Genomic DNA, 16974 nt, shown 5'->3' on the forward strand with positions numbered 1-16974 from the left:
AGAAGTCCCTTTAGGCAAGCATTGAAAAAAAATCATTAAAAGTTATTTCTTTTATCTCTGCTTTTTCATTGCCTGAAACAGTATTTTCTTGACAGAAGGCTCTGACAGTGCTTGTTCACCTTTATTTTGGTGTCTCTGCCTCAGGCTTGGGATGCACAACTTGAGTAGTCGTCATTTATTTGGTAGTTGTAAAATCATTCAAAACTATCTATTATTTTAAACATGTAGAAATATAGAGCATTAAAATAGATGGTGCTGATTTACCGTACTTCCACATTTTTCTGCATGTTACTAAGGGCACATTTGACATTTTGAATAACCTAATAGAATAGAAAGCAGTTATAAGAATGCTGATGATAAATGATGAGTTAATAATTTGTATCTAAAAGCAAATGTAGATAATATTTCTGCATGCTTGTAAATGTTTGCTACTGTGTATTGATCTTGTTGGTATATTTATTACTACTGTTTTCTTTCAGTTTCTTGCTGCTCTTCTCATATAGGATTAATACCCGGAAATTTGGGATAAGATCTATTTGACTATTGTACAGATGACTTTAAAATTTTCAAATTTAATTATTATGGGTGATTTCAATGTTCATTTTGATAACTTAGCTAGTTCTCAGACTCATTATTTTAATCAATTTTTAACAGATTTAGATATGTTATCCTGTATTTCCTGTCCTACCCATTCTCAAGGACATACAATAGATCAGATTCTTACAAAACCTTCGGAAGAATTTTATATGACTAGCTTTTCTGGTCATAGCATTTCCTGGACAGATCATAAACATATTCTTTTTTCCTTTATATGGAATGAGAATCTTTTGAATAGATTTAAAGAAAAAAATGTTCTTGAGGAAGTTTAATCAAATAGATTCCAATGTTTCGCCTCCTTTTAGTTCTAAAATGCCTAAAGATTTTTTCTTGTTAACATTGGAGGAACAGTCTTGAGCATTGGATCATGCCCTTAAAAAAAGAGATTGATTCATTTGCAAACTCTCTGTCTCATTGTATCATTCTGGTCTTGCCATGATTAAAAGACAAATTCGTCATTTAGAATGACTTTGGTGTAAAACCAAGTCTTCAGAGTTATTTGCACAATTAAAATCAGTAAGAACATAAGAAGTTGCTTCCGCTGGGTCAGACCAGAGGTCCATCGCTCTCAGCAGTCCGCTCCTGCGGCGGCCCATCAGGTCCATGACCTGTAAGGTGATCCTTGTCTAAAACCCTTTAGTCCCCTTTATCCTTCTATCTATACCCTTTCATAACCTTTCTCTACCTCTGTCAGTATCCCTCAATCCCCGTATCCTTTAGGAATTTATCCAATCCTTCTTTGAAACCCCGTAGTGTACTCTGTCCTATCACAACCTCCGGAAGCGCATTCCAGGTGCCCACCACCCTCTGAGTGAAAAAAAATTTCCTAGCATTTGTTCTAAACCTGTCCCCTTTCAATTTCTCCGAGTGCCCCCTTGTTCTTGTGGTTCCCAATAGGCTGAAGAATCTGTCCCTCTCTACCTTCTCTATGCCTTTCATGATCTTGAAAGTCTCTATCATGTCTCCTCTGAGTCTCCGCTTTTCCAGGGAGAAGAGCCCCAGCCTTTCTAACCTGTCTGCGTATGAAAGGTTTTCCATACCTTTTATCATTTTCATCACTCTTCTCTGAACCCTCTCAAGTATTGCCATGTCCTTCTTAAGGTACGGTGACCAATATTGGACACAGTACTCCAGATGCGCACCATCGCACGATACAGCAGCATGATGACTTCCTTTGTCCTGGTTGTAATACCCTTCTTAATAATACCCAGCATTCTGTTTGCTTTCTTTGAGGCTGCTGCGCATACAACAACTTAAGAAAGCAAAACAAAATTATTTTAATCAAGTTTTAACTAATTGTGAGAATAAGCCTAAAGAATTGTTCAAACTTTATCTTTCAATTACTCATTATGATCAAGGTTCAATGGTTACCATACCTTCTGCTATATCTTTGTCACATTTTTAGGACTAAAATTACTAATTTGAGGTCTTCATTTGTGATAGATGATAACTGAGATTCAGTCTTCTATTAATGAGACAGAGAGTTTGCAATTACAGCACAAATTTAATAAATTTAAACTTTGCTCTTTAATCCAACTTTCTAAGGTGCTCAGTAACATCAAACATATTTGTGAACCACATGATCCAATGCCTAAATCTTGGTTGATCATGGACAAACATTATCGTTTACCTTTTATTGTACATATGGTAAATCAGAGTCTGGAACAAGGATTGGTTCCAAGTTGAAACATGCATAATATATTTTGGCCATCCTAAAGTCGGATAAATTAGACTCCATTCAAGTAGAGAATTATTGTCCTATCTCAAATCTTTGTCTTGTTGCAAAGATAATTGAGCAAATTGTGCTTGCTCAAATAATAGATTTTGTGGAAAAAAAAACAATATTTTACATCTTAAACAGGCAGGATTCAGAACAAATCATAATATAGAAGCAATCATATGTAGATTCATAAATGATGTCCTTGAAATATTGGATAGTGGTTCTTTGGCTTTTGCTGTATCATTGGATCTTATGTCAGCTTTTGATCTCATTGATCATCAACTTTTACTTATTCGACTATCTGCTTTGGGTGTTGATTCAATTGCATTTCAGTGATTTAAATTTTTCTTGAAAAAAGAATTTTTTCAGTTAGCACTACTTTGTGATCTTCCTCAGGGCTCAGCATTATCACCTATTTTATTTAATATTTAATAGAAGAATGTAGCATTAAAGTCTATTGCTATATGGACGATATTTTATTATTAGCAAAAGTAGACCCCCCCATCCCTTTGTTGCTAAATTCACTCCAAGATTATCTTACTCATATTCAACATTGTTAATTAAGAATAAATTGGTCATAAACTTCTACAAAAGTTATGCTTGCTGGCTTACAGGCGACACCTAGCACAGTACCGGGTAAAGCTTTGGATTCTTGCCCAGAAATAGCTAAGAAGAAAAAAAAAAAAAAAAAAAAAAATTAAATTGAATCAGGTTGGGCAGACTGGATGGACCATTCGGGTCTTTATCTGCCGTCATCTACTATGTTACTATGTTACTATCTACCAGTACCAGATCTAGTTCTACGTTTTGATGGAAAAGATTTTCCATTAGTTGACAAATTTAAATATATTAGTGTAATTGTTCATTCACACCTTACATTTTCAGTCCAGGTTTCAAATATTGTGAAAAAAAAAAAAAAAGGTTTTTATACATTGAGATCTCTACGAACAGTTAGAACTTTTTTTTTATAACAATAGTTTTCATACCTTTATTCACGCATTTTTCATGTCAAAATTTGACTATTGCAATATTGTTTATGCTGGTCTTTCAAAATTTAACAGGCAGCTTCAAACATTACAAAATACTGCTATTAAGCTATTAGGATATAAGAGTAAGTTTGATCATGTAAACACACCGTTTTTTTTGTTTTGTTTTTTTTTGCACTATCATTGGTTACTGATTAATTTTTAGAATTCAATTTAAAATATTAGTGTTAACCCATAAAGCTTTTCATACTATGGAACCTAGTTACTTGAATTCATTGACTACTCCTTATACCCCAGGGCATATCTCTGAGATCTTTATAAGATAATAGACTTGTTTTGATAGCAGTTCATAGAACTAGATGGGAATTTGCACAATATAAGGCTTTCTTCTATTTGGCACCTAGTCTTTTTGAATCAACTCCCAAATTACATTCGACCTGAAGTGAATTTTAAAGTTTTAAAGACATTATTAAAAACTTTTTTCAGTAAGCATTTGGAGCTGATTCTTTTCCAATTGATCATGTTCATTAATTCAGAGGTTACCAGGTGTGATTTTTAGGTCTTAAGTATTTTTTTTATGGAGTTATTTTCCTGTTTTTATTAGCATTTTTTTAATCATGTAAAACCACTGAGAAGTGTTGTAAAATTCAGTGGGATATCAAATTGTTAATAAACATAAACATATTTAGCTGTGGGTACCATAAACCGTTGTTCTCAACTATCTTGAATCTTCTATTTTTTGTAATATTTTCCTTTTAACTAAACCCAGTCTTCTGAACCTTGGGTAGAACACCAAGTCTAGCCCCTAGATATTGCAATTGAACAATGCTGGAAGGCTGTCTTGTCTTCGGTTTGAGAGTTATTCAACAGAAGTGACTACATGTGTGTGTTTCAGTTGCCTTAATTAGGGCATTTTGTAATACATCTTGGGTAAGATATTGTAAAGGCTGCCCCCTTACACAATTATTAAGCTGAAACCTGACCTGTATGAGGTCCTTTATTAAAGGTTTGATATTCACTCAGTCTTGGAGGTTCTTGGTGCTTTTTTCTGAGTGACTGAGTATACTTCAGAAATATTCCCACTGTCCCTGTTTTGTAATTGTGGAGAAGAATCTTTATTGAATGATACTGTATCTCTGTTGAACCTACTATTTTACTAGATAATTACCCTGTTTTAAATCTGGAGCATTATCTAAATTATTACGATGAGAATCATATACAGTATTTTGATTGCCTGATACAGTTGAATGATGTAGTTTGCTATTTAGAGGAAGTATTCCTTTATTCTTTTTTTCCCCATCTGGTAGCATCCTTTCTCCTTTCCACTAATGCTGAGATTTTGAAACCTCAATTTCTAACTGTATGGGAATTGCTTCCCTATGTTTTAAATATTTGCCCCCCACATAACTTTTCTGGTTATTGTTGTGATAGTGTGAATATGGGGCCATGTACCAGGGCTCCTTCCAGAACCTTATAATTATTGTGCTTAATCCAGCCAATAAGTATCACTCTCAAGCAATGAGAGCTATTCCTTCCTATATCCCTCACCCCCAATCAGGGGCGGGAACTGCAACCACCCGATATTTAGCACTATTTAGCCAGCCAGGAATAGCTGCTAGCTGGATAAATAGCACTTAGCAGCCTAAATGTTAATATTCAGCACAAGATGGCCGCTGAATATTAGCAGCTAGCCAGCTATGTCATGAAATTCAGATTGCTTACCGGCTAACTTGAGTGGCCAAATTGGGCAGCTTAAATAGCTGGCAAGTGCTGAATATTGACATGGCTAACTAAGTTTTTAGCAACCAAAAAAGGACTGGATATTTTACGCCAATCATCGGATAGAGCCCAGCATTGAATATCAGGGCTTAGCACCAACCACAGTTTATCCTGATCCACTCAGTCAGAAGCTTTGCTGTAGTCGATGAAGCAAAAGTATAGGGACTTTTGGTATTCTTTGCTCTTCTTCCAATATCCATCTAACATTGACAATAATGTCTCTTGTTCCTTGACATTTTCTGAAACCAGCCTGAACTTCGGGTAGTTCTTGTTCAATTGTTGCTTGCGTAATTGTTAGTCTTTGACATCACCTTTCTTCAGTGTAGGTATGAACAGTGATTTTCTCCAATTGGTTGGCCATGTTTTTTCCTTCCAAATCTGCTGACATAGTTGCGTGAGGGCCAAAATATCACCTTCTGAACCTTTGATTAATTCAGTTGGAATACTGTCAATACCAGGTGACTTGTTTTTTAATAAAGCTTTAATTGCTGCTATGACCTCTTTTTTTTTTTTAATATCTGGTTCTTGTTGGCATCAGTTTCCAGTTCAATTTCCCCAATGTTATCCTCATTGCCTTTTTTGTATAAATTTTCCATATATTCTTTCCATCTCTTTTAATGCTTTCATTCCATTGGCATCTTTAAGCATCCTTGGTCGAGGTTGGAATTTCGCCCACAATCTTTTAACACCCTGAAACGCTAATATAGTTTTTCGTTTACATATTCTAATTATATTTTGGGAGGTCTCTAATGATCATCTTCATGTGAAGCTTTACTTTGATCTTGCATAACAAAAGCATGATCACTTCCTGATTTAGGCCTAGATTCACTAAACCTACCAGTCCTGTAATGATGATCCCAAAACCAGTTTTACTGCTTTTGTGATCGTTCCACGACCCGATTCACTAAACTACTTCCCGATCAATATGCCCTCCGATCCGATCCAGCTATGCAAATTAGTAAAACCCCATGCAAAAATAACCAAGCGATTGATTCACTAACAATTGCTTGGCTCTTTTGAATCGGGTTTTACGATTGTCAAACCCGACTGCTGCAGACCTGTCAGTAACCGTGTTACCGACAGGTCTGCCCGTCTTCTTTATTCATTTTTTTTCCATGGTACAGATATTTTGCATGTGCTACACATGCAAAATATCTGCTCCATAAAAAAAATGAAAAGACAGGAAGACCTGTCAAAAATACGCCACCCCCCGTGACCCACAAATGGTAGGAGGGATGCCCACTCCCTCCTGCCATTGGGACCCCTGAACGTACCTAATGATGCCCAATCCGGATGCATAGCAGGAGGGATGCCAAAGAAATGGCCAATCAGGGATTTCCGTAGGCTCAGCCCTAAGGAAGTCCCTGATTGGCTCAGGTGCCTCAGGGCCCTCCCAAGGGAGGAGTCCAAGGCGCCGGAGCCAATCAGGGCCTTAGGCCCCTCCCCGTGCATTACATTATGCACTGGGGCAGGACCTAAGGCCTGCATTTGCATCATGGCCGGGCAGAAAAGGAGCAGGAGGACTTTGAGGTTCCTCCTGCTCCCATCGCTGGAGATCACTTTTAAAGATAAGGGGGAGGGGGTTTTAGGGCACTGGTCCATGGCGGTAGGGGGTTCCGACAGCAGGCAGGAGGGAGTTGGCATCTCTCCTGCCATATTCGCAAGGGTGTAGCGGCTGGTGGCAGGAGGGAGTGGGCATCCCTCCTGCCATTTGGGGGGGAGGGGGCACTGTCAGGGGGGCTTTCTTCATTTTTTTTTATTGGCATGATACTTTGCGTGTGTAATACACGCAAAATATCTTTGCCATTAAAAAAAATGAGGGGAAAAAAACCCCCGGCAGAAGCCCTGACAGCAGTGACAGGAGGCTGTTTTGCCTGTCACTACTGTCAGGGCTGCTCCGACTCAAATCGCTTACTGAGTTTTCTACATTCATGCTTGGACTTCTTCCCTGCAAACTATGGTGCAGTCAGCAACAAATATAGAGAGAGGCTTCAACAGGACATTGCCACTATGGAAAAAAGATATCAGGGCAACTGGAATCCATCAAAGCTGGCTGACTATTGTTGAACACTGCAACGAGATGCACTGGACACAGAGGCCCTGATTCTATAAAGGGCACTTAACTTTGAACGGGTCTTAGGCATCCAATCTAAGTGGTTAATGAGCCATTTAAGGGTCTTAACAAGCAATAATTAGCACTTGGGACATCCAAAGGATGTGGACGTCACTTTGTAGGCTCCTACATAATTCAGTGGACGCCCATCGGGAAAACTCACGCCTAACAAAATAGGCATGGGCCTGGTTTGGGCAATGATTCAATATGGGTGCCCTTCAATTTATTTGCATAACGCTGAGTGGCCTAGGGTGTCCATCTAATACCTAAATTGTAGGCGAAACCAGGGCTACTTTTTAGCATAGTTTGAGCTTCAGATAGACCTGAACTTAGGCACAGTTTGGACGTCCCTAATGCGATCTGCTAAATAGCTCTCTGGGTTTTTATTTTTGCTTTATTAAGCTCAGAATACATTTAATAAGGCACCACATAAACAGGGCACATCAAAACAGATATATTGCATGCAAAACCTTCTTTTTTTTTGTGGACAAACAGAAATGCTATTTGCTAATTTGAGGAAAAGATCCATTAACTGAAGCACAGCACATGAAAAACACAGGAGATGGGCAGGAAGGGAGAAATCCCTGGCATTGGCAGGGGGGCAGTCAGGAAGAAGGGATCCCAGGAGACCGCGGCAGCTTCTATGGACGGTCAGCTACTTATGTGCAGCGAGGCGGAGCAGACACAAACTCAACACAGATGGAACCAGGAGGAGGCACGAACATGGGACACAGAAGAGAGGGAGGAAGGGAGCAGTAACTTGGAACATAGGAGGATGGAATAGAAAGGGAGAATTGTTGGGTATGAGTGTGTGAGTGAGAGGGGAAAATGGTGGCAAATGGGGAAAGGAAGAAAGGAAAATTGGTCATATAGAGAGGAGAGGGAGATGCATGGGGAGAGAAGGATGAGAGGGATAAATGTTGGCTATGGTGGTGCAGAGGGACAGAGGGAAAGATTGAGGAGGATTGCAAGGGGAGGGATGTTACACATAGTGATGGAGAAAGAGATGTGGCATTGTGCTGGAGAGGGGTGATAGAAGGAGAAATGGGCATTGGGGCTGGTGGGCAGTGGTGATAAATGCTGCACATGATCCAGGGGATGAGAGAGGGAGAAATGTTGGATGTGGCAGTAGAGGGGGGTGGGAGAGATGCCTGGATCTCTCAAGATAGATGGACAATGAAAGAGAGAAGGAGACTTGTTGCCAATAGGGGTGAGGAGAGAGGAAGAAGGGTTGAACTCATGAAGAGACAGAGAGAGATGTTGATTGGGGAAGGGAATGAAGTTCGGAGGAGATGAAGCGTGCAGGAGGCAGAGAGAAAGAGATGTTGAACTGGTGGAAAGGAGGGAGAAATGTTTGATGTGGCAGTAGCGGGAGTGGAATAGATGCACCCTGGATCTCTCTCTTTCCCCAATCCCTTTGCAGCAGGGGAAGGAATGAGAGAGAGAGGGATACGTTGCCAATGGGGACAGAGGTGAGAAGAAGAAAAGTTGGACTCATGGAGAACAGAGAGTGATATTGGTTGGAGAATGGAATGAGGTCTGGAGGAGAGGAAGCATGCGGGAGGCAGAAAGAAAGAAATATTGGATGCACAGTCAGAAGGCAATGCAATCAGAGACTCATGAAATCACCAGACAGTAAAGGTAGGAAAAATGATTTTATTTTCAATTTAGTGATCGAAATGTGTCTGTTTTGAGAATTTATATCTGCGGTCTATACTGTATTTTTCACTCCATAAGACGCACTTTTTTTCTACCCAAAAGTGGGTGGAAATCTCGGTGCATCTTATGAAGTGAAGGTACAAATTTTGTTACCCTTCCACCATACCATTGTAAAACCCGCCTGCCGGCTGCACCTCCTTTTAAAACCCATTCACCCGCTCGCTGCCGCCCCACCACCTTTCTAAACCCACCCGCCTGCTGCTGCTGCACCACCTTTTTTTTTTTAAACACACCCCTTGGTCCGTCCATCTGCCGTCGCCGTTCCTCCTTTTTTACCTGGTGGTCCAGCATCCAGCCAGCTCCTCATTTCTCGACCAGCGGCGAAACAAATCAGCAGCGCGGCCGTCAGGAGCAAACTGTACGCTCTCCAGCTCGGCCCCATGCTGTTTTCCGAATGGCTGCCAGTCTCGCGAGAACTTATGACAGCTTTTGGAAAGCAGTGTGCTTTATGTTTTTTTTAATTTTGTGGTTGCCATTATGTATTAAGATTATATTGTATGTATATGAAAAATAGATGGAAGAAATTGCATTACAATTATTACTACTATTATGGGGGTGGGGTCAGGGGCGCGGCCTGGGCACGGGTACTCGGTTGATATTTATTAGATTTAAGGGGTATTTGGTTTGAAGAAGTTGAGAAATTCTGGTCTATCATAATCACTAGTTTGTTTTATGGAAGCAAAACTTTTGGAAAAATTTGTTGTCCAGCGTAATTCATCTGAAATCTTTTAGCAAAGTTGTCACATGACAGTTTTTAAGCATTCTTTGGAAGAGTACTGCTAACAGTTAACAGAGCCTAAAGTTTTGAAAATGACAACTTTATTAAATTTAATTTCTATAAACAAATCTCTGAAAAAGTCTTTTTTGTTTGTCAGCCATGAAGATATAATTTAATTAAAGTTTTTGCTTATATAATATTTATTAACAATCTTTTTTGATAAATACTGTTTACCACAGTTAGTTCTATCCATATTTTATATGTTAAGCACACCATTGTACCCATATTTTATATTTTGTTTATTTGTATCGTGGATTTGATTTAAATCAAATTGATTTAAATCAGTAGTCAGAAAGACTCAATTTAAATCATGGTTTTCTACAGAAAGACTCATTCTTGCTGGTTTAATTAAAAAATAAAAATAAAAGGGGCATGCTAGACATACTGCATTAAAACGATAAGTAAAAATAATTTTTGTTGTCGACTAATCTTTATCTTTTGATGAATGATACAGAAGTAAATAGACAAGTTACATCATATACACATGTTGGATGTATGGACCTTGATGACTTTGAAACCCTATTGCCATCCTGTTGTTGAATCCGAAGAGTGAGGATACTGTTTGTTGTGGTTGCTTACATTTGGGCCTCACCTTTTCATCTTCTATAACTGTTTAATAATTAAAATATTCCCAAACTGGGTCACTTTTATGGCTTGCTGTCATAAGTTTTCTCCAAAGGAGAGAATAATATGATAAACCTCAGGCTATATACACAAAGTTCCCAAGGCTTTTGAGTATTCTGCTCAAAAGGTTTCACTTTCATTTTTACTGCTTGTCCCTCCCTCCTTACACTTACCTTCTTGTGCAAATATATAAACTTAGCACTTGAGGTAAGGGGTTGTTTCTGTGTACATCAATTTACAAGGAGCAATGTGGCTAAGATCTTTTTCTCATCTCTGTATATTTTATAATATTTTTGCTGTGAAAAAGCATATTATCTCTGCAGACACAAATTCACAGTTTTGAGAAATGCAAAACTAAGGGCTCCTTTTATGAAGGTGTGCTAGCGGTTTTAGCTTGCGCTAGATGCTAACGCCTCCATAGAGCTGGCATTCGTATTTTCCGTGTAGCGCGGGGTTAGCGCGTGCTAAAAACACTAGTGCACCTTCGTAAAATGAGCCCTAAGTATCTGGGATAGTATCTTCTAGATAAAAAATTGCCTGTATCATTATGAATGTATTAATGAAATTAATTTACCAAAAAATTTAAACATTGCATTAACATCCAGCCTCATGCTACATAATTAAAAGCTAATCCTTATTTTCCCCCTCCTTTACAATGCTGTGCTAGCATTTTAGTGCTGGCTGCCGTGGTAACAGAGCTGACGCTCATAGAATTCTTATGAGTGACCTGTTACCGTAGCGGCCAGTGCTAAAAATTCTAGCACAGCTTTGTAAAGGAGGGATTTTGATGAATAACTTTTGGTCTATAGTTTTCTCTTTAAGATGCATTATCTTTAGATAGATTTTCCTCAAAAAGCATTTTATTTAAAAAAATCTGATTTTTAAATCATTGATTTTTATCCACCCTGTGTATTTGCCTTTTTATATTCCTCTATGATGACTTTTTGCCTCTCTGTATCACATGTACAACTTCACTTCTCTTATTAATGAAGGAACTTCTGGTTGAAAGAGACATGCAATTTGTTTTCTTTTGCATAAAGATTGTTTTGTTTTTAATTGTGGTTTCAAATTTTATAGCAATGAAGAGGTTGAAACTTAAAATAAAGTTGTGGAGATAATGTAGACTTAAATAAAACATTTGCCATGTGTTTTAATACTGTGTGCTTTTCTTCCTAGAAAATAGTGAGGCACTTCTGCTATATTCTAGAAAAATATTTGAAGGCCTGGTTCATGAAAGTTTTTTTCCCATAGATAGAACTATTTAACTGGCTGGGAACAGCTCCTGGCTGGTTAAATAGCACTTAGATATCTAAACACTAATATTCAGCGTGAGATAGTTGTTTAATATTAGCACTTAATGGCTAGATGGTCACTGGCTATGTCATTAAGGACGCGTGGTGCGCATCGCGCCTCAATACATGGTATTTCATACTAGTAACTCATACACAGACATGTAATTTAATCAAAATAATTTTTTATTCAATTTATATTCAATTAACGAGGTTCAAATTAGAATTAAAATTGCATTGCCAATTACATTCATTACCAATTTCTGTGTATGGGAAGGGACCGTCTCTTCCAAGGCCAAGTGGCCCATATGGAGAGGATTCTCCCCCGAACAAAAGCTGGTGCTTGCTTATGTACTCTCACAATGACCAATATTACATCACTCCAATCTACCAGTGGTCAGCTAACCCATCACTGAAGAAGGCTGAGCTTATTTAAATAATAGAATTCCTTTTAGCTGTTATAGATACCAGGCTTAAAGAAAAGTTTTACAAATTATATATTTGTTTATAGCAATTTCTGAATATGCATAAAACATTATAATATACCCTAAGAAAACTCCCCTTCCCCAGTATCTTTAAGAATTTGAATCAAAACAGAGCTTATGCTTTAGAGAAACTGACCATTTCAAGTTACAAAAGCAGCCCATACAACCCCTCTTAATGAGAATTCCTATACTGGGCTTAAAAAGCCCTCCCTTCACAATACAGAGATGTGTTTAGAAGTAAACCAACATAATTAGAGAGACTTCCTGCATTTCTACTTTGTTTCACTTGCTTAATTGTTATGAAGAAGCAAAACCAAAGATTATTCTTCCCAAGACCTAATACAGTATTATAAATTTAAGAAATGTTACAATATTCAGACCTCCAACTCTCTACCATATTCCTAAACCAAAAGTCAAACTAACTGACCTTTCTATATCCTGGGCCTCTCAAAGACTGGCATTTCCATGGTAACAGTGTCCCTGGCTTTAACTTAACCATTTTCATATGTGGCCTCTGGAATTTCTAAAACCTAAAATTTTATAGTAATTTTATATGCACATTTCATATGTAAAGATACACCCAAAATTCACACACATCATCAAACACATAATCAAACATCATCATCAAACACATAATCCTAAACATTCATACTCAACCAACACGTCATATCTTATCACATATATAATAATTATTGTTAAGGTACATATAAACTATCTGTATTCAAAAATGTGAAACCCTGTATCTTCCTTCCAACTACCACAAGCCAGACTGTGAGGTCTGGCATTAAAGCCATGAGGTCAAGGCAGGAAACTGAAATGTTTTAGACAAAGAAACAAAGGATACTGAACAGAGAGAGAGAAAGAGCAATACCTCTATAAATGTGTTATATATACATATACCTAATTTCCCTTATGATCTTGCTTAATCCAGCAACTAATTTACATAAATACTGAAGTCCCATTTTACATCATTTCCTAGTCTTTTGTTAATTATCCTGACTTTTCAAAGTTTTAAATGTGTTTGCATGCAAGACCTTCTGATCAGGACTTAGAAAGGTCTCTTGTCACGCCCTGCTTTTTATTCTGCACAGTTTGTGCTAACCAGGCCTTCTGCAGTCATGCAACATACCTGGTTAGTTCCAGTGTTCACTAGCTTACCAGCTGAGTGGTCAGAGAGACTCAAATAGGTTGGTCTATCTTTGGCTGCTATAATTTAGCCAGCTGATGAATATTGACTTAACTGGCTGTGTTTTTAGTGGCCAAAACCCCCCGGAAATTCAGTGCCCTGCCGCCAACTGTGGGAGTCATCCTGGCTAACTCCTGTGGTCTAAATATTGGCCCATAACTGGATCTTGTAGTAAAATAATTCTTCAATTTACAAAACCTATTGTTAAATCCATTTTCCAATGTTTGTGATGACCATGTATATTATGCAAGCAGGATAATTTCCCAGAGCCCCAGTGCCATAAGGGCCCCCATTGATGAAGTATAATGGTATTGAGGCAGTTCTCTGGAACACTTTTGTAGCATCTGCTAATTAGGACCATACTGGGTCCCAATATAACTAGCACTGACATAGAGTGGTTTGCATCTTGGAGAAACTTTAGAAATAGTAATCACGGAGCTCAGATTACTTTGTTTTAAGACATGAAATAAAAAGGTATTAATGACTACAAGTTAAATTTGTTAAACTAGATTTTTATGGGTCAGTATTCAAACGTAACAGTCAGTGTTGTGTGTGTGTGTTTTTTTTTTAATGCCATCTGCAGCATTTATTTTGCATATATATTCAGTGCCTCTGTCCATAAAAGCAACAGCAGCAGCAAACATACATACATATATAACTGTGAGGATGGCTGGTAGCTGATGACATCAAGCTGCTATTCATATAGTTATACAGATGAATTGAGAACAGGCAGTTTTCTAGCCTAAACGTATAGTGGCAGAATATCACAGACTATCCAAAGACTAGACAGAACTCCGGATTTCTCCTATTATCTTTAATCAAATTATGATTATGTTGAGTGTACAAGTACCGCTAGTAATGCTTTCATGATGCTAAATGGCATTCTTTTCTTCTTTTCTGTTTTTATTGATTGTAAACTTCTTCAACCTGTGCGCCAGATGGAGTGGTATATCAAATACTAATAAACATTAAACCTCCATGTTCCACTTTGGCTCTGCCTTAGCACATTCTGGTTATTGCTGGGGTAGTCGGTAAGAATTTTCAGTGACACAGTCTATATAGTGCTGCTGAGAATTCATGGATAGATTGTTTATATGCTAAGCAGCCACTGCTAAATGTATAAACCATTTTGAATGTATGAACCCTTTTGAGGTAATTTGGGTTTGAAGTATGATTAAAATAGTGTTTTTTTAAAATGTCATAGTCATAATCATGAAAGGGGTAAGATTATACTGTCTGACTATTCTGTGGCGGTGCATGGTGCAAATTTGAGCAACTTACAATATCTATATTCCAGAAGAGGTTTACAAGAAGAGAGAATTTTGTCTAACAATGAATTGAATATGTAAGAAGCATTCTACCTGGTATCCAAGATTGTTTGCTTGGAGAGCCTATTTGTGGTTTTGTTGAAGGAAGCTGGAGAGTTAATGGAAATGATATAAAATAAAATAAGACTCCATTAGACAAACCATGCACTGCTAAGCATATACAAGCTACGGGGATGACTGACATGAGGTTGTTTATAGTCTCATCAGAGCCCTCGCTCTGCCACTGGATTATGATGTGAATACTAATACTGAAGAAGCAGTAAAGGAAGTGGGGAGGGGTGGAGCAGCACTAAGGAAAAACATTTGTTGCATGTTTTTCTGACCTGCACTTGATGTGACGTATTAATATCACAGCAGGTAATTTAGGGACATAAGCCTGTGTCTGAAAAATAGAAGTATTTTAATGCATTGGTTTTGTTTTTCTTGTAGTTAAGATTTCAATACTGAACTACCAAAGTCCAACTACTGGCCTTTTCCCCACTCATACGGTTGGTGATTCTAAAAAGGCTAAGGTTCAAGACAGTCTTTACTGTGCTGCAAGTGCTTGGGCTTTAGCACTTGCTTACAGGTAAAAAAAAAAAAAAAAAAATTTATATATATATATTTATATGCCCTGTGTTGATGACTTCATGGAGTGCTTTTATGAGGGTTTTTTTTTTTTTAATTGTTTTTATTGAAGATATTTAACAATTGTATAAAAAGGAAAACATTTTGGTAAAAGAGGATATTTGTCTAAAAGCATTAGGGAGTTCATCAAGGGACGTTAACCAATTTAGCACACACTAACTGCTAAGACACCCATTATATTACTATGGGTGTCTTAGCGTTTAGTGCGCACTAAATCAGTTAGTGCTCCTAGTTTAATTCCCCCCCCCTAGTATCCAAAAACATTATAGTAAATAGTATATCTTCCAGTCGGCTATGAAATCCTCAAAATTTGAAGGATGAGTGGAAGCAAGAACCAAATAAATACCAAATAGAACACACATAATTGTTGATTCCTGGGGGAATTCTGTGCAATGCAGAATTTGCACAGAATTCCACACATCCGTGCAGAATAAGGCATAGGCACCAGTAGCTGCTGTTCTGTTCTCTCCTTCCCCTGTTTAGATCTTTTAGAAAGAGGAGGAGGAAGTGATTGCACTTGGGCCACTTCCTCCTGTGCATGCCTAGACCTTACTGTTCATTTGAACTGCTGGGCTATATGGAAGCCCACGACTTCATATGAACAGTCAGACTTAGGATGACACAGGAAGAAGAAGCAACCCAATAGAGACCAACCAAAACTGCTTTTTTTTGTTTGCTTTTTGTTTTGGCTAAAACTACAACTGAAACTCATCACTTAGTTTTCACTGAAACCAAAAAGTCAAGTTTGTTTCTGTAAATGTGAGCCATTGAGGGCCACAGGTATTGTCAGAGTTTACAATCTGCATTCCTCTGCTAAACCTACAATATCCAATCTAGAATTTAATAATTTAAATAACGAAAGATCGTATTTCACCTTGAATAAAAATAGCCTTCACATACATAGACTGCAGCTAAAGGAATCTGAAACTAAAAGCTACAGAGCTTTTACAGTGGCTGATTATGTGCCATACTTGGAGAGACAGCTGACATTGTAACTCCATAGAGAAGCTAGTTCTTAGGGAGATTCTTAATAGTGCTGGCATATTATCATCTTTGACTCAGATATATAGTAAACCAAAAAAAAAAAAGAAGAAAAAATTCTATAACAACCTGTACTTCCTCTAAATTGGGTTAGCACAGAAAGAGGGTTTGTTATTTTTATGACAACTAATGTAGGAGGTGGCAAAGAAGTGAACCCAGTCAAGGATTTCAATGCTGGAGGAACAGTCATATCACCTATTTTTGTGGGAAAGGGTACTGGCAGAGGAGAGAAGTCCTTCTCATAAACAGAATTGAGTTGTAGGTATGCCATAGCTTAGTGTTTCTCAACATATGGTATGCCTAACCTTAGGGGTATGTAGCACTGAGCGGGTCTCCCACCCCCTTCCTCCTCAATCGCCGCTGCTGGCGGGGATTCTAAGCCCTCCTTCCTGCCCTCCAGCTGAGTCTCTGAAGCCAACCCGGAAGGCTTCCCTCCGATGTCAGAGCTGACATTGGAGGAAAGCCTTCCGGGTTCGCTTCTTAGATCCCAGTTACCTCGACAATCCTTCCTGCCTTCATCTGCACTTGTTTGCAGGGACGCGGACAGTGGCTCTTGCACGCTGCACGTGGCTGACCCAGAAACCTTCCCTCTGATGTCAGAGGGAAGGCTTGCAGGTAAGCAATGTGCAAGAGTCACTGCCTACATCCCTGCAAAAAAATATAGCTGAAGGCAGGAAGGAGCAGCCCAGTTGGACGGCCCTG

The 16974-nt window shown here is 38.3% G+C and overlaps 1 protein-coding gene across 5 annotated transcripts in view; it reads left to right on the plus strand.

The window, feature by feature from the left end:
- PHKB (phosphorylase kinase regulatory subunit beta) overlaps positions 1-16974 on the plus strand; it is a 379505-nt gene that overhangs the window by 71397 nt on the left and 291134 nt on the right. For all 5 annotated transcript variants that reach the window (XM_033940814.1, XM_033940811.1, XM_033940816.1 and 2 more), the window contains one exon: positions 15034-15172. In XM_033940814.1, coding sequence (XP_033796705.1) covers positions 15034-15172 — 139 coding nt within the window. The remainder of the gene's footprint in view (positions 1-15033; positions 15173-16974) is intronic.

This window comes from Geotrypetes seraphini, chromosome 4 (genome assembly GCF_902459505.1).
Source record: "Geotrypetes seraphini chromosome 4, aGeoSer1.1, whole genome shotgun sequence".
NCBI classification, from domain to species: domain Eukaryota; kingdom Metazoa; phylum Chordata; class Amphibia; order Gymnophiona; family Dermophiidae; genus Geotrypetes; species Geotrypetes seraphini.